This window comes from Phlebotomus papatasi, chromosome 1 (assembly GCF_024763615.1).
Source record: "Phlebotomus papatasi isolate M1 chromosome 1, Ppap_2.1, whole genome shotgun sequence".
Classification (NCBI taxonomy): domain Eukaryota; kingdom Metazoa; phylum Arthropoda; class Insecta; order Diptera; family Psychodidae; genus Phlebotomus; species Phlebotomus papatasi.
Window position 1 is genome coordinate 80531093 of NC_077222.1, and position 22571 is coordinate 80553663.

The following is a 22571-nucleotide window of genomic DNA, read 5'->3' on the forward strand; positions in this document are numbered from 1 at the left end:
AGAAGGATGTCCAAACCTAGGATATTTTTGCAGGATCTTAAATAACTCCTGAGCTTAGATAATTTTTTTGGAAAATAAAAAGATATTTTTGGAAAATTGAAGTTTGTATCCTTTGCGTTCTTTTGGGGACGAGAGTACCCACGAGTTTTCCAATTTCCCAGAGGCGGAAAATATTCTTTCTCTAAAAAAGTATCATATTTGACCACTAAGACTTATAATAAAGTGAGTTTAACTGAAATTCGTTCGCTGGATATCGTCAGTTAAATCAGCATTTGTCGAAATTTCCTTTTGATAACTTTTCAGGAGACGAAATTTTCAATTCAATATTTTTTTTTCTTAAAAATGAGCCCCGAATGCGATACTTTTGAGTCAAAATAATAAAAGGGGCACTAATAAACTGTAAGTTAGCTCGAGAGAATCTTTATAAAATTATTTAAAAGCTGCAATATTGAGAAATATGTTAGAAGAAACACAATAATATTTTATCGTAACTTCCATCATTTATAAAGCCGTAACTTCCAATGTATGGAGATTCTGGAAGTTACGACAATTTTCTAAAATGCATTATATCAATTTGAATTATTCTAGTGACAATAAGCGCCTTTATTTGACTAAATTAGTCAATAATACTGTTATCTCTGTCCCTAAAAGCTTTTATTTCATAACTTTTATTGAATAAATTTTGTGCGCCACGTCGCTTGTTTTGTTTTGTATTAATGACAGATGGGTAGGGATTTTTCTCACTTTTTTCTCGCAAATATTGAATTAAAATAATTTCATGTTACACTATTCGCACTGTCTTTCGATATTTGTAAGAGTTTATAAACGTTTTATTGAGAAATATTGCAAATTTTTTCTGGAAATTACAAGCCACGCAAGTGAGCAAAAGAAGTTACCGCAAATGCTGATTATTAAAAATTTTGTATGGAAATTTGTCGTAACTTCCCCAAAAATGAAAGTTACGACAAATTCTGATAAATTTTTGTTAATTAAGGGCACTTACGATAATTTTTGTTTAAAATAATTTTTATTGGGCTTATAAAAGTTTCTTTTTCACAAGTGCGTTTAATAAACAAAATTACGCTGATTCCAAATATGTATATATCTCAAAATCGCAAAAATGAAGTTACGATAAATGCTGATTTAACTGACGATATGATGTGGTCCGGAAAGAGTTAATAAAAAAATTAACTTCCCACGTTTTTGTATAATTGTTTTACTATTTTTAGATAGAATTGCAGGCATTGCAAATGATTTGTTGAATGCTTCAATATCTATTAGTTTCGTTTAACACTTTAAAACCCGAGCCAAAAAATCGCGTAAAATACCAAGCTGGCATAAAATGCCAGTGCAGATATTCTCCACAAAAAAGCATTTTTTCAATAGTTTTTCGTTCCGTAAGACTTCTACAGCAGTTCTAGGACTCATAAATTATTTTTACAATAAATATTTTTCTATTTTTTCTTGTCATTTTTATATAAATTTTGTGAAAATTAACAAGAAATGCCAAAGTGAATTTTTACAGATTTTCGTAGCAAAAAGGCAATTTTTATTGAATTTCCTTTTTCCTAGCAATTTGGCAAGAATCTTAGAACTCATATCTATATATTCTCCTGTAAAATTTTCAAATTCTCATATATAGTTTGTGCTGTTGTTTAGGAAAATTTTATGTGAAATTCCAACAGGGAATCGAAAAAGAAAAACAAAGCGAAAAGTGAATTTTCACCGTACTTTTTTTACATTGCCATTTCACAACAATTCTAGGTCTTATAATACTTAATTTTTAATAATTATTTTAACATTTTCACGTATTTTTTTACGATTTTTTCGAATCGTGACAAAACTCAAAAAATGTTAACATATTTTAGGTTATGTCCATTTCGGATGCCAACTCCATATAAAAAAGGTGGCATTTTACGCCAATTTGGTATTCTACGCCCATTTTTTGGTCTTTTTTCCAATTTTTTTAAATAATAAAAAAGTTGTCAACTATTTTTTTTTCTACTAAACGAAAGCTAATTAAATTATCTCTATAGTCTATACATTAGTGTCATCACCTTTAGCTTTTAGCATAATATTGAATAAAATTTCTACTATGGAGCTCCAAACTTAAAATTGGACTAAAATGCCATTTTGGGTTTTAATGGCTCCGGCACACCTTTTAGATCAGGAAAATTTCATGAAGTAGAAATTCGCATCCCTTTCTTTCTCACATGTTTTGCATATGACTATCTCATTCTTTCGCATACCAAATTCGATTGAGCTAAATTAAATTTGGTGTGATGTTTAAAAGAAGAAGAAGAGTGCGAGATAATGAGATAGACATATACAAAGCATGTGAGAAAGAAAGGGATTGGAATTTCGACTTCATGAAATTTTCCTGATCTAAAAGGTGTGCCGGAGCCATAAAGTGTTAAATTTATTTTTTCTTGTCCAATATACCTTACGCATTGCTTACGTGTAACACATTAAGCAAGGTATGTTTGGGCAACTGCTGTCCAAGCGCGGGAAAATTCCAATCTCTTTGTTTTTGTTAGGTTATATTTTTTTCTCCAAAAAAGTAAATAAAAATAGTTAGGGCTTTTTATTCGTGGAGTCTAAGGAACTGAGTAGAATAATTAGTCCAGAATGGAAGACACAGAACCTGCAATCACCAATGGATACGAAAGTAATGAAGAAGAAGAGCCAATAACAGCACAAAAAGTATTGGAGATTCTGGAGAAAGCCTGGCTCAATGAGAAACTCTCGCCAGACATCCTCCCGCATCAGACTGAAATGCTGGACCTTATGCTGAGTCAGCTGGCATACATGGAGGAGAGTACTAAGCAATTGGACAAGAATGACTTTCGCTCAGTGGCCCATAGGATGGAATTGGAGAGGATTCGCTATCTCATTGCCAGTTACTTGCGGTGTCGGCTGAATAAAATTGAAGGATTCACACAGGCCATCATCAGAGACGAAGAATCTCGGAGGGTTACGGACAAGAGGCTATCTGACGAGGAAGCAGCCTTTGCAAATGAATACCTCAGTCACATGGAAACCCATTTTCAGCAACTTGTTCTTCGACATCTTCCCCGGAGCTTTCCAGATGACCCTAGAAAGAGGATTGTGCAGCCTAATCTCGACAGTCACGTCTTCATCCGTGCCAATGAGAATGTTGATAGCGTAGTGCTCAGAGATGATGAGGAGGAAGTGGACTTGGAACAGGGCTCACAACACATTGTACCCTACAAATTGATTGAGGATCTCGTACTAAAGGGAAAGGTGGACTTGATCTGAAAAATTGTACAGAGTTTTATTGTAATCCCCAAAATTTACATATAAAGATTTGAATCTGTAGCTTTTATGTTTATGTAGCTATTCTCATTGCATCGCACTCCGATCTTCTGGAGAATCCTAATGAGAGGTTCAATTGTCTGGGAATCAAATCGAAGAGTTTCCACGTAGACCACATAGCAAGATGTGGAAAGGTCATTGAATTTCCTCCAAGAGGCAACTCCAGCACAAACTCCAGTGATAAAATTTGGTTCTTTAAGTGCCACAATTTCTGGGAAGGGTGAATCAAGGCCACGAATAAACGATACCTTATCAGAATCGCCCTCCTTTGGTCCTTTGTGAAGAGATGAGGGCTGAATGGAAATGCAGACTACTTGAGGAGTCTTCTCGATAAATGGTTTCATTAACTCCGTTATTGCTGCAAAATAATTGAGGGTTTTCTCCTCGGAAACACAAATTATGCTTCCCACATCCGGAAGATGGAATAGAGAGACTTTTCCTGACTTTAGCCTGGCAATGGGTTTGGCTTCATTGAGAATCAGGAGCTTCATTAACTCTTCTACCTTATCCCCTTCAATCACAATGCAAGATTTCACATTTCCTGGACAAATTATGTCTTTTTCTTCTGCATTCCATTCCGGCCTGGAAGATAAAAACATCTTTTTTACACAAAAGTTCAACAGGTATGTTACTGTCTTCTTTACTTCTTGTATTCTTCATTGTCTGTCAGATCGTCGTAGTCATCCCAGAATGCACGAGACACTGGCTCTAAGATTTCACCAAAATCTACTTCCATTTTCCTGATTTTCTCTGCGGAATTAGCGGTTTTCCTGGTAAACAACAAAATTTTTGCTTATAATTCCAACCTAACCTCACTTTGCACTGTTTCGGGAGCCAGTGAGGACCTCTTGAGGAAAATTTAAAAAACTTGATTTTTGGGTAACTTCTAACTTTATGGAAATATTACCTTAACTGGAATAAAAAAAATTATTTTCAGTGCCAATTTAATTGCAAAAATCTCAAATATCATATAATTACCCAACACTATTTTTTGTTTAATGACTTTTACTTGAAAAATAAAAAAAGACCCAAAAATCCGTTGCTACTTTGTTTAAAAAGATATATGTGTGCTCCCTAGCGGGATTATGCGCAACTAAAAACCAAAACACCACAATTTTTTTTATTTTTCAAAGAAATGGCATTTTTCGTGAAGAATTCCCAAAAAGACCGTCTTCAATTCCTCTCAAAACAAACTCCAGAAGGTACACTTTGATTTAGAAACAAAGTCTTTGTACTTACCATTGGAATTCTTTCAGTTCTCGTGGATTTTTGCAAGCTAGCCCTTGAGTACCTGGGAAGTGGTCCAAATGAGAAGAAATACACAATTGCAGCTCGTAAGATTGAGAAATTCTTGTGATAAAAAGTAATATTACACAATTGCAATGTCTTTTGTCTAGAGAAACTATCTGCAACACCCGAAGATGTGGAGGCAACAGTTGAATGCTTGATTTCCCTTCTGATCGATTGTTCAGCTTTCAATGTATGGAGCTTCCTGGGATTTCTTTTGACTTCTAGCTAAGATTTCCATCTGAATTCCTTTCAGGTGACTGAAACAGACTTTGAGGAGTTGACTAATTTGAACTTTACTCCTGAACAAGTTGGAATTCTCTGGCAATTTGTCACAAATAAAAATCAATATGTGAGAACTCTCCTGCAAAGTCGACGGAGTCAAGAATACAGATTCCGGGACTTGGAATGGCGACTGGAAGCTCGAGTAGCTAGTAGATCCAATCTGGCCCAAGCTACTCCCATGATCACCATGAAATTTCACCTAGACCGTGAGACAATTGACGAGCACAAGGACAGAATTCACGATGACGCTGAGGGATCTTCGAGCCGGAAGCAGATTGTCGTAAGTACAGATCCGTGCAATCTCACTCATGTTATTTCAACCCTGGAGAATGCTCTGCAGCAGTCAAAAACACACAGAACAAGGAACTTTGTAAAGGCATTCCAGCAATAAATAGAATTATTTTCAAATTACGCAATTTTATTACACCTTCAAAGTTCTAGATATCTAGATTTTAAAATTGTCCAACTGCATTACAATATTTACAATTAAATTGTATTATAATAATTGTTTGTGTTACGAGGGAGGGAGAACTTGAAGAAAAAAAAAGAAAATTGCCACGGGGCGAATAGAAAAGCCTATTACTTCTTTGCAACGCTGCTGCACATTATCCAGAAGCAAAGATTAATGCTAAGAATATTGAAAGAATAAGAGCATTTTTTTTCATCAAATAACTGCTAGAGAGAGGAGATTGAAATCAGGATTGGATGAACTGATAAGATTGTCCTCCTATATCGCCCCCGAAAATTTTGGATCAAAACAATTTGAGTAGGAGGGAGACCTGTTCTTTTTTTTTCTTCAAATCTAGGCCATATAGATGAACGTATTGATGTCATCGTCATCCCGTCGCATGTACTTGTGCTCAATCAACCACTCAAGTTGCTCCTTAATCATCTTCTTTGACGGTAGAAACATATTCTTGAGAATATCAATGAGTTCCGCCTGGAGAGCTGCATTATTGAGTCTCTTTCTCATCTTCATTATCTTTATAATTGCTTCCTGCGTGCGCAATATTCGCAATTGCACTATGGATTGATTGTCCTCCTGCTGAGACCTCTCTGTACTCAACTGGAGACGACCAATCATGTTAATCTGCAAAGGAACGATAAAAATCATTCGTTAAATTAATCCTCTGTCATGAACCTTTTATTCTTTTTCTTAAAAATATTATCTGCAAACCTTTCCTCGACGCTGTGGCCGATTGTTCTTTATCAGAGCAAATTCCTGATTTACCCAGAACAGAGTATTTTCAATGAAGTCTTTGGGCGCAGTCACAGCCGGCTCATGGAGGAGCAACTGGCGTTTAAGCTTGGGAAAAGCTACCAACGACCACAGAGTACGTCTGAGTTCCGGATCTGCAACATAAACACAAGTCAGACTACATCTGCTTATGGTAGATGGGATTCTCAAAGTCGCTTTAAAAATCGGTAGAAAACAGTTTAAGTGCAGGGATGGAGTGAATGATATCATTATCACTCACATATAGAGTTTTCGAAAAACCCTGGGGTGGAATGATAACTTTTCGATACTATCGAATCGACAGTATCGATAAATCTGTATCTGTTAGATTAAGTGAATGTCGAATTTTTCCGCATTGTTAGACCATTTATTGTGACATTTTTAAAAGAATGTGATTGATAATAAAAATCTGTATAAGTTGCAGGAAGTGCAGCTATCGTTTAAATTTTTCAGAATCGACAGTCGATAGTATCGAAAACAAGTTATCATGTCACACCTGATTTTTTTTAATTACTGGATCCTGTTTAAAATATTTGGCTAGTCCCAAATTTCAGGATCCCGGTATCTGGGAAATGTAGAATTTAGGATCCCGGCATCAAAACTCACGCAGGATCCCGGGATTTTCGGAGCCTTAAGATATTCGGGATCCCGGAATTTTTGGGTTTCCAGGATTTTCGGGGCCTCGGAAATTTTCAGGATCTCAGGATGACGAGCTATAAAAAACCCTATCCCTCTGTACTCTGTGCGAGCTCTGTGAAACCAACTTCAGTGAAGCTCACCGAAAGCCATTCGGACAATTTTTGAAATAGACAAAGAGGAACTAAAGGGGTGTCTACGCATTAAAGCTGATTTAAACAAAAATTTTTGAAGGAATTTTTCAAGAACACTGTCCCCATATTGAATTAATTTTCATTCAAAAATATCGAAAGATCTAAGGCCCAGGTAAAACATATTTAAATTTGAACCCGATCGATGCCATATCGAGGTCTTATTGACTTATAGTGCATGTTGTTAAGATATGAAATAAAATAATGAATTTTTGAGAGAAAATTCTTTTGTTCATAAGTCATTCAAATACGTAATTTCTGGATAACGGTATATTTTACGAACCTATGATATTCAGGAGACTATTTTTGTAAAGGATTCAAGTCGTCCCACGAATCCTTTTCATGGACTTAGAGGACATTTAGGAGTTTATGAAACAAATCTAAAAAATGAAGGGATAGGGATATGCGATGTTCCAGGAAAAATGTCATTGAATCCTCCTCTACACATCCTTGAATTATCTTTTGATACCAACATCCTAGGATGTACCGTTATTGATTATAAACAACTTTTTTTCAAATATTTCGAAAAATTTCTTAAAGATTTTTTCTTAAGATATCTCAGAAACTTGACGTGATGGACCACAAGTTTCTTCGGGAGAAATGTTCACGACATACCAAGGAACAAGAAACTACTCATTATTTTCCATCCCAAGAAAAAAAGTTTCATTTTGTTGCACAGTGTTATTAGTGAACGGAGCCATTCATACCAGTAGATAAATTTTTTGAAGCACACTTCTTGAAACTATAATTTTTGACAGAATTTTTTTATAATATGTAGACACCTTAAGTGAACTTAGGGTGCAATGGAGTAATGAAAATAATGTCGGATAAAAAGAGAAGGACCAGGAAGAATTGCATTTATTATTTTTCTCCTAGCTACTTTTTCCGTAGCCTTCTCTTCCTCTCTTTCAAACAGTAATGACCAGCGCACAATAACTTTTGTTTGTAAACATGTTTTTAAAATTTCTGTGAGAGAGCGATATGACTGACTAGATCTAGATCTCACTCATTCTCACAGAAATGTCAAAAAACATTTTTACTAAACAAAAGTTATTGTGCGCTGGCCATAAAGGAGTCTCAAAATTTAAAATAAGATTCTTCTGTCAAATAAATTTTGATGAAAACTTCAGTAGCCTGAAACTACCTAACTGTCCTCTACATAGGGTAAATATTGACTGTATTATTTAATAGTCGTATAGCGTATTCTATAATTTAGCGGTTTTCAACCAATTCGTAAATCAATTTAAAATTTGCTCCATAACACCGAGACTTTAAGCAAAATTAAATGATCGGTTCGTGAACGATTGCAAACGGTTTACGCTCAACCAAAATTCCAAGGCCTTTCACATGATTCTATAATTTCTCCAATCGTTTAAGAATCTACAGCTAATTTTGATTTTGAGAAACTACGTGGAGAAATATATTTGAAGACTACTGTCGAATGTATCATTACCGATTCATAACCGATTAGAATCGTTTAAGTTATATCAGGAATTCCAAGACATTTTCAACGAGCCCAAACGAAACCATTCCGTTGAGAAATACGGTCTATAGAACTTTTTAAACCCTTGAAAACCATTATTTAGGAATGATTCAATGGTAATTTTGTACAAGGACGAAATGTCCGCCTGGGTAATCTCTAAAACATATCCAAAAGTTAAAAAAAAAATGCACGACGCGTTTTCATTCATTGAATTTTTTAAAGAAATCCCTTTTTTATGATTTTATGACTTCTGACAATGCCACGTGAGTTGAAATGGCAATGTCACGGCTACAGAATCGCATTTTCGAAAAAAGCTCTCCTAAGATTCGAACCCAATTTGTCATATGTTATTGCCAGAGCGTTACAGAATTCTCCTCCAGTAGGGGAATTCCATAATTTTCGTGGCATTGTCACGCGTGAGTTCGAAACTTGACAATGCCAAATGGAGTTTTTTTTGTCATGAAAAGAAACACAGATTTTGACTTAGTTCTAGGTCAAAATCTGTGTTTCTTTTCATTCAATTAATCTACTGACCGAGCATCTAATATTAACTTTTTTGTCATATCATGAGTTCGAAAATGCAATTCATTGAATTTTTAATGAAATCCCTTTACTTGATGATTTTATGAAAATACAGTACGTCTTGGTTGATTTGTTTAACAAAATTCATTGTCATTTGAATTGCCGGAATTGCCAGAAATCTCAAATATATGACTTTTGACAATGCCACGTGAGCTGAAATGGCAATGCCACAGCTACAGAATCGTAATTTCGAAAAAGCTATCCTGAGACTCAAACCCAATTTGTCATATGGCATTGCCAGAGCGTTACAGAATTCCCCTCCAGGTCTCTTAAAGGGACGTTGCAGCCTCATAAATTTTTGATTGATCCAGAAATAAAAATCCTTTGTAATATATATATATATAGAAAAGTGAATGAAAAATAATGGCATTTTAATAATCCTTGGGTTGACTTATCAGAAAATACTGGAATATCCAAAGTCACTATCTCTAACCGTTTATTGTTATTCTTTAGCTCTGGTAACTATCTCTGCCATCTCTGATTGTTAGAAAAACCGAAAACTGTTCAAGAAAACCCTAAGCAGGGGCCTCTCGACATTTCATTTTTCCATACGTTTTTGCATAGAGGCACTGAAGCCTATTGGCAAGTTTTTTCCTAAAGAGAATTGACTTATCATTCTGATATATTTCGAAATTGTGCGTTAAAAGCTATCTAAAAATACATATTTCATAATGTTCGCCGAAATAATACAACAACTACGAGGAAATTTATTTAAGTCGCGGTGCAATATCTGCAAACTTTTTACTAGGAAAAATGAAAAATAGCTTCACTTTTTATTAGGCTTGATGGGCCCCTGCCCTAAGATTTGAATCAAGGAATTGTAAAAAGAACACACACTTTGGCAAAGTTTGAGCCCAATCGGAAATAATTAAATTCTGCCCCGAGCGCTAAAAATAAAATTGAGCTTAGGGTAGCTCACCTGGAAGTTCCGTGGCTAATCTCAAGTTTTCATAGGACACCTTCTCAAGTGGACGCTGATTCCATGCAAAGAGGACAGCCATCTGAAAAGTCGTCACGTCCAGATCAAAGCGTCCCACATCATTGGCAAAGGTGATGGTACCATTGCTCATATGATGGTACCACTGAAGCTTCCGTCCGGAATGTTTCTTCTTGTAGAACTCCTCCACCTCGGGAATGTAGTCTTCCAGTTCTACAGGAAGACTCACAGATACCCTCTCTGAACCCCTGGCCCAGGCACCAGCATTGAGGATTTTGATATTGATGGCATCGTGACGTGTGGTGGATGATCTAAATTGAGCATTGAGATCCTCACTGACCTTGATGTCTTGAAACATGCGTGCTAATTTATTGACATAATCCGCTGGCATTCCCACTTCACGCAACCACTCCACCATATCCTCCTCCTTTTCACTATCTGCACTGGAGTCCAGGATGAGACGCCGTGTTAGATGGGCCTTGTGGTATCGCATAAAAACATCCTTATTGCTGACATATTTGAGCACAAGCAGGACATCCCTGAGGCGAGATTCGATCTGATCACTCGTTAGACGCTTACTCAGTGGCGTCCGACGCAGCAGCATATCACAATAGTTTGCCAGGAGCTCTGGACACTTGCTCTCGGGCGTTGTGACTTTGGTGCCACGTGCCGTTGTGGCTGTGGGCAGTTCCAGTTTAAATACTGTCGTGTCATTTACCACGGTCTTGAAGGCTTTGTCACGTGCCGTTAGGAAGCGAGGATCATCATTGACGGCATCCCGTACGAGTGTACTGAAGCGCCTAAAGAGCTCCAATAGGCGCTCTACATACTTCTCCGAATCCTGCGTGATGATATCAGCTGCCGCTACCATATCTGCCAAGCCAGCAGACACAATATGACTCTCCAGATCACGCAACATCGGTTCCACACCACCCGTCACCCTGTCCAGCAGCCTAAACATCAGCTGTAGCCGCTCCGTCTCACCGGCCTTGATCAGGGGCGCACACTCAGCCAGGAGTGTTGGCAGATGATCACAAATCAACACAGAGACGCAACACTGTGTCAGAGCATTGAAGCTACTCGGTTCCAGATACCTCTTTGCCCGGGCTTCTTCTTCGCGCAACTTAGTGTCGGCATATCGCATGAAGCTCTGCACCCCATTGGCCTGCAGTTGCTCACTGGCCTTCAGGGTGTAGAAGGTTGTTGTGGCCTGCAGATAAGCTGCCTCAAAGTTATCCCTGTAGATCTCCAATTGATCCTCAGGATTACTGCAGAGATTCACATAGCTTTCGCGCACCCCAATCACCAATTGTGAATCAAAGGCATCTCCATTGCGTTCAGCATGTACCAGCTTCATGGCTGAATCCTGAAGGCGATGCTTGATATTGATAAAAATGCTCTGATTCCACGAATCCAACATCAATTTGCGCACAATGCTGTCATCAATGGTGGATTTTTTCTGTGATCCACTACCCGAATTGTGATTAGATGATGAACTCTTGCCCTGCAGCACACTCTCTAGCGTACGAAATGGCATGGGAAGGTATTCACTCTGTGTAAAGAATTTTCTCCATTCAACAATGTAGGCCTTGAGGAGTGCCTGTTCCTCCCTGTGTGCCAGTACCCTTGTCTGGGCCTGCTTGATAAATGCAACAATATCCTCCTGAAGGCATTCATAGATCTTTGTGGCACCCTTCTCATCCCACAGGCACACCAAATGGATCAGATAGAAGATGTCCTGCCATTCATGATGCGTCACAGCTTCTTGCTTCAACACTTTCAGTATTATGGGACGCATCTCTGGCCATGAGCCGTCGAATGTCTGCTGATCCCCTTTGCCCTATCAGACACACACACCAAGCCGTACAAAACAAAACACACAAAGATGAGAAAATCCATCCAAATTGGGGCGAAAGTTGCGGCATTGAAGCACCCCCCTCGAAAATATCCCTCAATGTCATACACACTTTTTTCCCATCACACACAAACTCACCTTCAACATTGTGAATACTTCCTGGGAATCTAGGATGCACCATTAGACAGAATATATTCTATTTGTGACACTAGATTGCAATTAATGCCACTAATTTTTACCTAATAAAAATCTTCTACGGAAAGTCAAACATCTCTGACAGCAAACTCTTTTTGAGGTTATGAAGTATCACCTCGCTCGTCAGAGCTAAGAGTCGCTGAACATTCTCGCGGAGGCAAAATGCGCCGAAAGTTATGCAAATTGCGTGTAGTCATGACATTGTTGCAACAGTGTGCGTTGTAAACAAAATTACTAAAAGGAAACAAAATCGGCATTCCTGCAAATATTACGCTCTGAAAATGTTTTATCACGTAAGTACATCATACTTGGATGTTCTATGCCCTTGATCAACTACTTAGATTTGTAATTTATCCCACAGATCTCCCTGGAACATGAAATTTTGCTCCATCCACGCTACTTTGGGCCCCAACTCCTGGAGACAGTCAAACAGAAACTTTACACGGAAGTCGAGGGAACATGCACAGGAAAGTACGGTTTTGTGATTGCTGTGACCACAATTGACAATATAGGATCAGGAATCATACAGCCCGGTCAGGGATTTGTCGTATATCCCGTCAAGTACAAAGCCATTGTCTTCCGGCCATTCAAGGGAGAAGTTCTGGATGCCGTTGTGACGCAGGTCAACAAAGTCGGAATGTTTGCCGAAATTGGACCCCTATCCTGTTTCATTTCTCATCATGTAAGTAATCCAAAGCTCATTTTACAACTATGCATGCTTAATTATGTGTGATTATTACATAATCACAGCTATTGTATTCAAGCACGGTTGATCGACTTTCTCCGATCGGTCTGAAACTCACAGAGTACATGTTTTGTGCATCCCTGGATGATAAAAATAAGTAACTGAATTTTCCAATTCTATGCACTGTCTTTGAGCTATTTTAAAAAATGTGTAACAAGATCGTTATACTCTTTTATTCGTGAACTATTTGTCCGGATGATATAATTTAGTCCGTAAGGTAGTTATATTTTAAAAATTGTTGACATTCAGGTTTTGGAGGTTTTTGTTAAACCAAATGTCCTCCAGTCTACTGTAATTCTTTCTCAATATGACTTTTGGAGTGTATTCAGGAAGAATATCGATTGAGTCAGATCAGGATTCACCCCACAATTTTTGACAAACAAAAAATCTTTTGATTTCAAACAATTCGATGTGTGTCAATCTTTAAATCCGTATTTTGACTCCGCTTTGCAAGGATAAACGAAAGTCTACTGTGTACAGTGTACGGTATCTCGAAATCTTATCGTGCGATTTTGATCATGTTCATGTCGCAAAGCTGTGTTTTAAGAAGACCAATTTCAAAATATAAAATAACTTTCGCGCCACTCGGCACCAATTTTAAAGACAATTTGAATTTTCAAAAAATCTCATTATAATGAATTGAACGAATTTGTTGCAATAAATTCACAAAAAAGCGAATGTACATTTAGGCACTAAATTATCCTCAAAAAAATCTTAATACTTTATCAGATAGATCACGTAGCACTTAAATTCCCCTCTCCTTTTTTTTTAATTGTAATATATCTGATCTGAATCATGTCTCATCTGGAATATTGAGATTTCTCAACCGTTTTAGATGGCAAAAGGAAAAAAAAAACAACGAAGAAGTACTCTCAAATGTATAAAGTTTTTGACTTTTGTGGTTTTCTTTTTCTCTTTGGCCATCTAAAACAGTAAGAAAATCTCCAAATTCCAAAATAGACATGATTCCGAATTACCCCATCTATCTTACCTACTTCTACCTTACTACCCCATCTACCTTACTACTTCTATATTATTCTCATTGAATTCGCCACATTTTCTAGTGATTTTCTAAGGTACTCAATGGGTCAAGTGGTAGAGCACTCGCTCTATGATGCAAGTGTCCCGGGTTCGAGTTCCCTTTAGGTCACCAGGAATTTTTCTGGCCTTAAAGGTGTTCGGATTGCATCCAGTGAGCTTCACTGCACTTGATTCCACGGGCATGAGACTGACAATCTCATCTCGTATAAGAAAAAATAAAAATGGATATTCCGAACTGCCCTTGCCGGAAGGCCTAATGCAATGTTGCCACCATTATTATTATTATTAATCACGAATATTTCGAAAACTAGACGATGTTTTTTCTTTAAACTTTAGTATGTTGTAGCTGAGGTCGAGACCTTTCTAACGGTGGGTCGCACTCCTACCTAAATGTTCCCTGACCCGAGCTATAATCGAATATATCTTGACCGGATCATATTTTCAGTGTTTATGGGGCGTTTTCGATGAAATTTTAGTATATATTGTATCTGAGATCGAGATCTTTCTAACGACCGACGGGTCCCATCCGTCTCTACACCAACCCACAGTACTCCGACCCTTACTATATTCATATGGACCGGACTCTATCTCTAATATTTATTAACAGATTTCAATGAACTTTTTTTTCTTTTGTTGGCCTTCCCCACTCAGACTACAGTGCCCGCTCTCTAATACGGATCGGCGTAATCCGGACGAGTTATCGACGGTTACATTCAAAATAATTTTGAGGTCATGTATGCATGTGTGCTCAACAATGAAAATGATTTATCCTGTGATGTTTTTGTTTAATAAATGAAGTATAATAGCATAGAATTCTCTAAATATGTCTTTTTAAGCTTCTTTAAAACTTTTATTCTAATTCTACAAAAAGAACCTTGTATTATATTTTCGAGACGTTGAACAAATTTAAAAAATCTATCCGGATTACGAAGCGAACATCTGTCATACAGTAGACTCTCGCTCAATCGTCTCTTTTTCAATCGGGCACAAAAATTTGTTGGCCATTTTCACGATTGATTTTAAAGCAAATTTGCTGTATTTTCCCCGTTTTATCGTGATTCTTTAAATTTGAGCGCTTTTTTGGAATTTATAATTTGTTTATAATGCCCAAATCTCTCGATAATTTGGATGACATTTTGCCCCCAAAATTCAACTCACAATCGAATTTTCACGCATTCAGAGTTGCAAGCACCCTGAGTTGCAAGCATTAGCATTTCGAGGTCACTTGTAAAGAATCTCAGCTACCATAAGCTTAAATGGGCTTATCACTGGTTTACTATAGCATTACATATCATAAGCAAGTTGAGAAATGTTGAATAACTTATTTCTACGCAATTGGTAACAAAATTGCTGTGAGAAATGAATTTTTATTTATTTTAATACTATATAATTAAAAAAAAAAACCAAAAATAATATGCCTCAGTGTAAGGTCTAGTAGCGAAATTAGAATTACTTACAAATAAAAATTCCTCAGCTGTGCCAACAAACCCATTTTTCAGAGACAGAATCACATCTTTATAAGCTGACTTAGGCTTATCACTGGCTTTCCTCTATTTCAGTCAATCCCCGCCGATATGCAGTTCTGCCCGAATGGGAATCCACCCTGCTACAAATCCAAAGACGAAGATGTGGTCATAGCGGCAGAAGACAAGATACGACTCAAGATTGTGGGCACCAGAGTTGATGCAACCGGAATTGTAAGTAACTTTTCTTTTGAAATTGACACTGTCAGTAGGATTCAATCACAATTATTTCTTCTTCCAGTTCGCGATAGGAACTCTAATGGATGATTATTTGGGTCTTGTTTGCAATTAGAACATTTCCAGAATCAAGAATCTTACGTAAGATTTTCTATTTGAATAAATTAACTTTACAATTTACACTTTTTCTTTTTCATAAAATAGCATGGTTTTTTTTTCCTAAATTAAAAAATAGTTTTTGTTTTTGTTAAGATCTTGTCCATGAAAAAAAAGACAATGTGAGCTGCACTAGAAGATGGCAAAATTGGTGAAAAGGAAATGCAATAACCTTGTTCAATACAATTGATAATTTAGAGGTCCCAGGAGAAGAGATGATGTTTCACTAACATATCCCGGACACCATCCTTAAGCGGTTGACTCTGAACACCCTTTTTGGCCGGCAATTCCCAATCGGGATTGAGATTGAAGGCAAATTGCGAAAGAATTCGCACTTCACACTTGATCTGCACCCATCCGGGTGAATAGATAAAACTCCATGGATAGTACCATTTTTGAACAATTTCCACACAACTGCACAGTACCTCGAGCCACAGATGCAGCACCTGTTCATTGAGCCCTAGGCAAACCAATGATCGCAATTTTACATCCATCTGAGCATGAGCATTGTCGTGACTCTGATTAATCGACTGGACGGATCTGTAGAGTAATTCCTCTGGTGTCAGCACCTTTCCATCCTCATCCAAACGGTACGTCTTGCACAGCACCAGGCGACTGTAAACCGAATCAAAATCCTTCTCTACCTCCCGCGTAGCTGCCTCCTCGATAAACAGCCACGGATGGCATGGACCACCGAGAAAAGATGGTCTCCGCATCCCATGCTCTAGCACCTGTTTAATTGTCGGTGCAAATGTTCCTCTCACCAAATCCGTAACGGTCTCAGAGATGGCATCATCTCCAGCAGAACTGTACTGCTTACTCCTCTCATCGAGCAATTCGACAAATTTTGCCGGAAACCATCCACGGAGTCCATTGAGTTCACCCACCCAGCAGTGTTCATCCTTCTGGCTCACAATTGTTATAATGTCATTGCGCCTGAAACCTAATTCATCATCGTCATGACGCTCAAAGTCATGCAGTGCCTTGGCACGTCTCTTTCTATTCCGCGACACATTGATATAGTCTTCATGATCCTTGGCATGACTGTCCATCGTGTAGTCAGCCACTAATTTAATGTGAGCCTGAAGTTTGGGTTCGATTGTGAGAAAGTGACGAGCTACCTTGAGAATAGCCTCTCGGAGATCCACAAGGATTTCCGTTTGCTTGATATTTTTCGATTTGAGATCCTCATCTCCATTCTCAGCACCAAAGAGGAGTGTCTGGATGACAGATTTATTCTTCTTCACCTGACGCCTGAAAAAAAAATGTTGGAAGCTTTCGTAAGTCCTACGGTAGATCGGATTCCCTGTATCTAGTCAATTGAGTTTGCTACGACGTCGCTTCAATCAGTAATTGTCGTAACTTGTAATTTAGTTCAGCAATTCTTGTATAGCATCACTGTGAGAGAAATCCGAAAAAGTTAAAAAAAAAAACATTCTGGAAATGTTAATTTTACCCTGCAGTATTGATCCGAAATCGGTGTAAATATTACCCTTTTTTAGGTATATTATAGGTTAAAGTTACCCTTTTTTCATGTTGATTTTACCCTCAAAAGGTGTAAAATTAACATTAAAAACGTTGATATATCGTCGGTTGCGTCTACCTCTGTCGTATCTGCATTTCTTTTGTGTCAGCATTTCATGCAAGAGGGGACGTCTGTATTGTAGGTATTGTAGCTTGCACCAAATGCAGATACAAAACAAATGCAGATACGACAGAGGTAGACGCAACCGACGATATTTTTAAACACTAAAAGTGCTAAAGTTATGACGAAAAAAAGTTAATCGTAGCCTTTTTTTTATCAGTGTTATAGGGGAAAGTGCTCTCCCTTCGAACGTTCATGGCTTCACTGAGAAAAAAACGGGGGTGCGATTAACTTTTTTTTCCTCATTATTTTAACACTCTTTATGTATAAAAATATATCAACATTTTTTAATGTTAATTTTACACCTTTTTAAGGGTAAAATTAACATGAAAAAGGGTACCTTTAACCCCCAATATACCTAAAAAGCATAATATTTACACCGATTTCGGATCAATACTACAGGGTAAAATAAACATTTCCGGAATGTTATTTTAACCTTTTCGGATTTCTCTCAGTGTTCGAATAATGTGAATTTCTTTTGTTTTTTTATGAGAGATTTACACTAAATTATCACGGAATCAGGGTCTCAGTGACCCACGGAATCCACGGAATCGGGGGTCTCAGTGGCGCAATAGGCAAGACCGTTGGTTCTTGGACGGATGAGATCTCTGGCTCGACTCTCACAGTTGTGAGTTCGAGTCCCGCCAGGTCCAAAGATCTGAATGTTTAGAAAAAGACATTTTCACTGTGATATAACGTAATAAAACTGCACCGCCTCTGCCCAAAAAAAAAAACTCCGGGAGCATGAAAGAAGCATACACAACACGGGGAAGCCGCTCCTGGGCGGGTCTACACATGGACTTAGCGGATTCTTCCAGATTTGCGCTCCAGATAAATCAAAATTCCATTCACATTGACAAGTTTTAATTAAAAATGTTCCCATTTAGATCAGGTTCTAAATTAGGTTATTCTTCCTCAAAAGAAAATATATTTGGTCAGTAAATAAAAAAAAAAAAATATTTCAGTAACCTATCAGATCGATTTGTAAAAAAATCAAAATTGAAGTTTTCAGAGCTAAGGTGGCATTATCCTTGAACCGACCTATCAAAATAGCCAACTTTTTTTCTAAGCGGCACAATTATCAGTAAAAAATAATTTTGATCAGTAAAATATTCCATTATGGTCAGTAAAAATCTAAAAAGTGATCATAAACCCCTTCAAGCTTTAGATTTTAGAAGGATGATTGACTCATTTCTAATACCTGTACATGATCACAAAGTGCTTTTAAGAAAGAAAGGGATGTGAATTTTGATTTTATGAAATTTTTCTGATCCAAAATCTGTGCCAGAGCCATAGCTTTTTATTACCTCTTGGCAAGATATTTTAACAATTTTTTGTCAGTATATACTGTTTAATTTCTGTTTTATTTACATTATTGATGTTATATCCGTACAAGAAATCTCTAAGGGTGGAAGCTTTTAAAGGAACGAATGGATGACCGCCTTGGTCACAAGAAATTTATCCACTCAGCTTTCCTATCCAACATGAATCAACTCTCAATATTAAACTTCTCTACGATATCCCCATGAAGAGTTTAACTCTAAGGGCTAACACTAGGAATGCTTTTTGAGACCTTTTGATGTCAATTAAGATACCAACGGAGGGTTTAACCGTTGGGAAGAAGCTAATGCTATCACTGACGAATTTAATTTTTACTGATCATTTTCACCAAACTACTGCTTAAACTTCTGCATCCAAAGAAAAAAATTGTGCCAAATTAAAATACATAATTACAAAAAAACTTAACTAGTGATAAATTTAAAGTGGTCAGTTAATTTTTTTTCGATCGTTAATAGTGAATAGTGTTAAAATTTTAAATTTTGGTCGAATCAATGCCTAAATCTTCACATAAATAAATCTAAATTAATAACTGCTACACATAAAATAGTAGTAGAGCTAACGAATTATACTATTAATTTTCCCTTTTAACCAACTTTTAATTTAACTTGAAGATTTTTTTTAAGTTCTCAATAGAATAACTGAATAAATCGGATACCTTTATGACTCCGGCACACCTTTTAGAACAGGAAAATTTTATGAAATCAAAATTCACATTTTTTCTCAAACGTTTAGCGTATGTATGTCTCATTGCTTCGCACTCCAAATTCTGTTAAGCCAAATTTAATTTGATATGGTGTTTAAAAGAAGAAGATGAGCACGAAAGAGTGAGATAGACATATACAATATAGGTTTGACAAAGAAAGGGATACCGAATTTCGACTTCATGAAATTTTTCTGATCTAAAAGATGTTCCGAAACCATTGTCCAAATGTAAATATGTTACTTTGATTATTTCGCTGACCAAAATTAATTTTTTATTGATAATTTTTACAAAAACGCCCTTAAGCTGTCTACACATATGAGCATTTTTTAAAAAAATTCTTTAAAAAAATTTTTAAAAAATAAGAATGGGTTGGTTTTTTTTACAAAATTGCTTACATACTAGGCAAATTTCTGTAAAAAATCCATTTTTTTACAAAAATTTTCACTAGTGTAGAGCCGATTCTTTTTAAAAACCTTTTTAGGGTTATTTTTTAAAGAATTTTTTTAAAAAATGCTCATAGTATGTAGACAGCCTTACATCTGATAAAATTGATAAAATAAACTACGCCCTAAATTTGTATTAAAAAATATTTATTTTATATAGAATTTTTAGAAGTGTTCGGTAAGAGAATTAAGTTTGTAGGCAAGCAAACAGGAAAGGAAAAACAATAATCTCAGGTTTAATTTATAGGGTTTTTGGAAACTATAAATTTTTTAAAAATATTTCATGAAAAGTCAATTTTTTTGATTATGCGAGATTTATTCTTGGGGCGTGGTCTATTTTTTTTAGGAAGTCCAGCCTCGCTATTAAGCGCCAGTCATTAGATAAATTTTTGCTTTTTAATAGGTGGAAGGGGAAGCTTTGAATTGGGGTAATTTTAAAATAGGGCTTTTTCTTCTATTTTTAAATTAAATTGAAACCTTGCCATGATATAATCTAGCAATCAATTGTGAAGCTAAATTACACTATGATAACGCTCAATCCTATTTTAAAATAGACTAATTCCAAAGCTGCCCCACTTTCCTCTACATTTATAATTTTGGGTTAATGCATTTTCGAGGGTGTGTTGAAATAGAAGTCCCCAAAAAAGCGAAACGAAATTTTGAACTCGATTTATAAATTGAACACAATAAGATAATTATTCAGGACGCTAAAATAAATTAAGTTATTAGGAGATAACTTACTTGACCAATTGCTGTTTGGGCAGATTGGGTGTAGCCTCGGGATTACCCACAAGAGTACCCTGGTCTGCCATAAGGTAGGCCAGATGCCGTCTCCTGTGGGTATCAATGACAGTCTGACTGAGAGATCCACCCACTTCCATGGAAATGGCAAAGAGATTCTCCACGTCGTCAATGTCCCCAGGGATGTCACTCAGTGAATTGAAGATTTGTGCAGAATTTTCCAGATCTTTCAAATTGGGCTCCTTGATTTTGAGCATGCCCAAGGTGAGCTGAAAGAGGACAATGGAGCCATCGTAGAAGAACCAATCCCATACACGCAGGAGAATCTTCATGTGCACGACACTGGCGAAGATGGTGAGAAACCAGTGGAGAGTGATGAGAGAGAGTTCGATGTCATGACTCTTGAGGGCATCATCCACTGTGCTCAGGTAATTGCCAATCAGGGTCTGCATCACCCTTTGATCTGCCTGGATGCCCAGAAGGGTGGAGGAATAGTAGGAGGCTGGCAGAAGATCTTCTACAATTGTTGCCATCATCCAGAAGGCATCTTCCTCTTCCATAAAGAGCAACAGTGAAGCAGCAATTACGCCAGTTCCTTGGCAGTATCCAATGTCCGGATAGAGCCAGGCTATGCCTCTGAGGACACGCCTAAGACGTGGAATTCCTGTGCCAGATGGTGAACTGAAGCAGACATTTGTTGGCATGATGCGCAAGAGATCTTTTTCTATCTGCTTCGATGTCATTAGGGCATCATTGCTGGATGCTTTGACAATTTCACGGTATGTAGTCTCGGTTTTTAGCTTCTTCTGCAACGCTCCCGAGAGCCGCATCCACATCTGCGGACGCAGGGAATGCGGAATTCCAGCTCTGACCATATTTCTCAGCTTCTCTGTGCGTGGCAGAACAACATCCACCGTGTCCCAGGTGAGTTCTGTTGCTTCCTTGTGATGGGAAAATTCCAAATGGGCAATCCACTGCAAACGATGTTTGTCATCTTCGACAAAAGGAATGCTGAGTAATTTATTGGAACTCTGTTCTGGGCCATCTTCCTCCTCAACCCGGAAACCAAATTCATCAAATCGATAATCAGCCTGGTCACTGTCACTCTACAAATGCAAAAAAGCACCATGCATCAATGTCTTTTTTATCAGTTGGATGGATTAATACCTCTCGAGGGAGTCTATAAATAATATTTCAGCAAGGGCTAGAGATAAGAAACACCCACACTCACCTCAGGCTGACCGAGTTTCGTGAGAATGTCCTGTGGCCACATGGATGGCGTGAGGGCTGAAAAGGGACCTCCGGGACTTGGTCGAACAAGGTGGAGAGATTCAGTGATTTCTGCCAATTCAGCATCATCCTCGGAAGCAGCTGTGTCGAGTTTCTTCTGCCAAAATTAATCCAACTGCATTGTTATTGTGCACTTTCATTAGCAATTTCTCCCTGACTCACCGTATGTTCTTCTCTGCCAACGTATCCCTCGTGATCTCGTGTGCCAAAGAGTGACTTTGCCATTTCCATTTTCAGGAAATTCACACCAGAAATTGCACAAGGAACGAAAACAACTGGAATCCTGCTGGACAAGAAGAAATCCCGCAACACCCACTCACACAGAGAAAAAGTTTTAGGTGAACCTATATTTGCTTATGATCCATGTGATTTTTTTGATAACAATGCTTCGCTTCGTTGGACATTTTAAATGCTCTTTGGAGCAAGTAGGGTAAGTGTGCCAAATTTCGGCATAGTTGCAAATAAGCACCGAAGTCCTAAGTTTGAAATGCAATACTTTTAATATTGAAGTTTCTTGTTACTTCCTTTTCGGGAAAAGGAAAAATTTTTCTTGAAAACTAGTTTATCATCTCTGTTTTCTTTAAATCAGTTCCTAACATATTTTAAAATTAATAAAAATATAGACATTGCTTTTTGTAGTATTCCGGCCACTTTGAGTGTAATACCGTCCACTTTGTTTGTGACCACCTTTTGTGAAGTAACGGATAGAAAATTACAAAACGTTATGCAGAACGAGTTTAAA

General features: G+C 37.3%; 6 protein-coding genes across 6 annotated transcripts; 3 read left to right on the forward strand and 3 right to left on the reverse strand.

Annotated features, from left to right (window-relative positions):
• Window positions 1-2628: 2628 nt before the first annotated feature.
• On the forward strand, window positions 2629-3339 carry LOC129810300 (DNA replication complex GINS protein SLD5). Its single transcript, XM_055860671.1, has one exon. It carries the CDS (start codon window positions 2629-2631, stop codon window positions 3277-3279), a length of 651 nt encoding a protein of 216 aa, XP_055716646.1. The 3' UTR covers window positions 3280-3339.
• On the reverse strand, window positions 3270-4161 carry LOC129810299 (uncharacterized). Its single transcript, XM_055860670.1, has 2 exons — window positions 3981-4161; window positions 3270-3918 (listed from the first exon to the last, which is right to left on the reverse strand). Exons 1-2 carry the CDS (start codon window positions 4070-4072, stop codon window positions 3315-3317), a joined length of 696 nt encoding a protein of 231 aa, XP_055716645.1. The 5' UTR covers window positions 4073-4161; the 3' UTR covers window positions 3270-3314.
• A 260-nt stretch (window positions 4162-4421) lies between these two features.
• LOC129810301 (COMM domain-containing protein 2) lies at window positions 4422-5316 on the forward strand. The gene is made up of 4 exons (XM_055860672.1): window positions 4422-4538; window positions 4593-4670; window positions 4734-4816; window positions 4880-5316. The coding sequence occupies exons 1-4, from the start codon at window positions 4472-4474 to the stop codon at window positions 5297-5299; spliced, it is 648 nt and encodes a 215-aa protein (XP_055716647.1). The 5' UTR covers window positions 4422-4471; the 3' UTR covers window positions 5300-5316.
• LOC129810269 (cullin-5) lies at window positions 5309-12160 on the reverse strand. The gene is made up of 4 exons (XM_055860616.1): window positions 11968-12160; window positions 9957-11814; window positions 6086-6261; window positions 5309-5998 (listed from the first exon to the last, which is right to left on the reverse strand). Exons 1-4 carry the CDS (start codon window positions 11974-11976, stop codon window positions 5711-5713), a joined length of 2331 nt encoding a protein of 776 aa, XP_055716591.1. The 5' UTR covers window positions 11977-12160; the 3' UTR covers window positions 5309-5710.
• A 31-nt stretch (window positions 12161-12191) lies between these two features.
• LOC129810302 (DNA-directed RNA polymerase II subunit RPB7) lies at window positions 12192-15690 on the forward strand. The gene is made up of 4 exons (XM_055860673.1): window positions 12192-12317; window positions 12386-12706; window positions 15370-15507; window positions 15575-15690. The coding sequence occupies exons 1-4, from the start codon at window positions 12201-12203 to the stop codon at window positions 15623-15625; spliced, it is 627 nt and encodes a 208-aa protein (XP_055716648.1). The 5' UTR covers window positions 12192-12200; the 3' UTR covers window positions 15626-15690.
• On the reverse strand, window positions 15639-22176 carry LOC129810268 (small G protein signaling modulator 3 homolog). Its single transcript, XM_055860615.1, has 4 exons — window positions 21992-22176; window positions 21771-21926; window positions 20540-21645; window positions 15639-16920 (listed from the first exon to the last, which is right to left on the reverse strand). The coding sequence occupies exons 1-4, from the start codon at window positions 22058-22060 to the stop codon at window positions 15861-15863; spliced, it is 2391 nt and encodes a 796-aa protein (XP_055716590.1). The 5' UTR covers window positions 22061-22176; the 3' UTR covers window positions 15639-15860.
• Window positions 22177-22571: the final 395 nt, after the last annotated feature.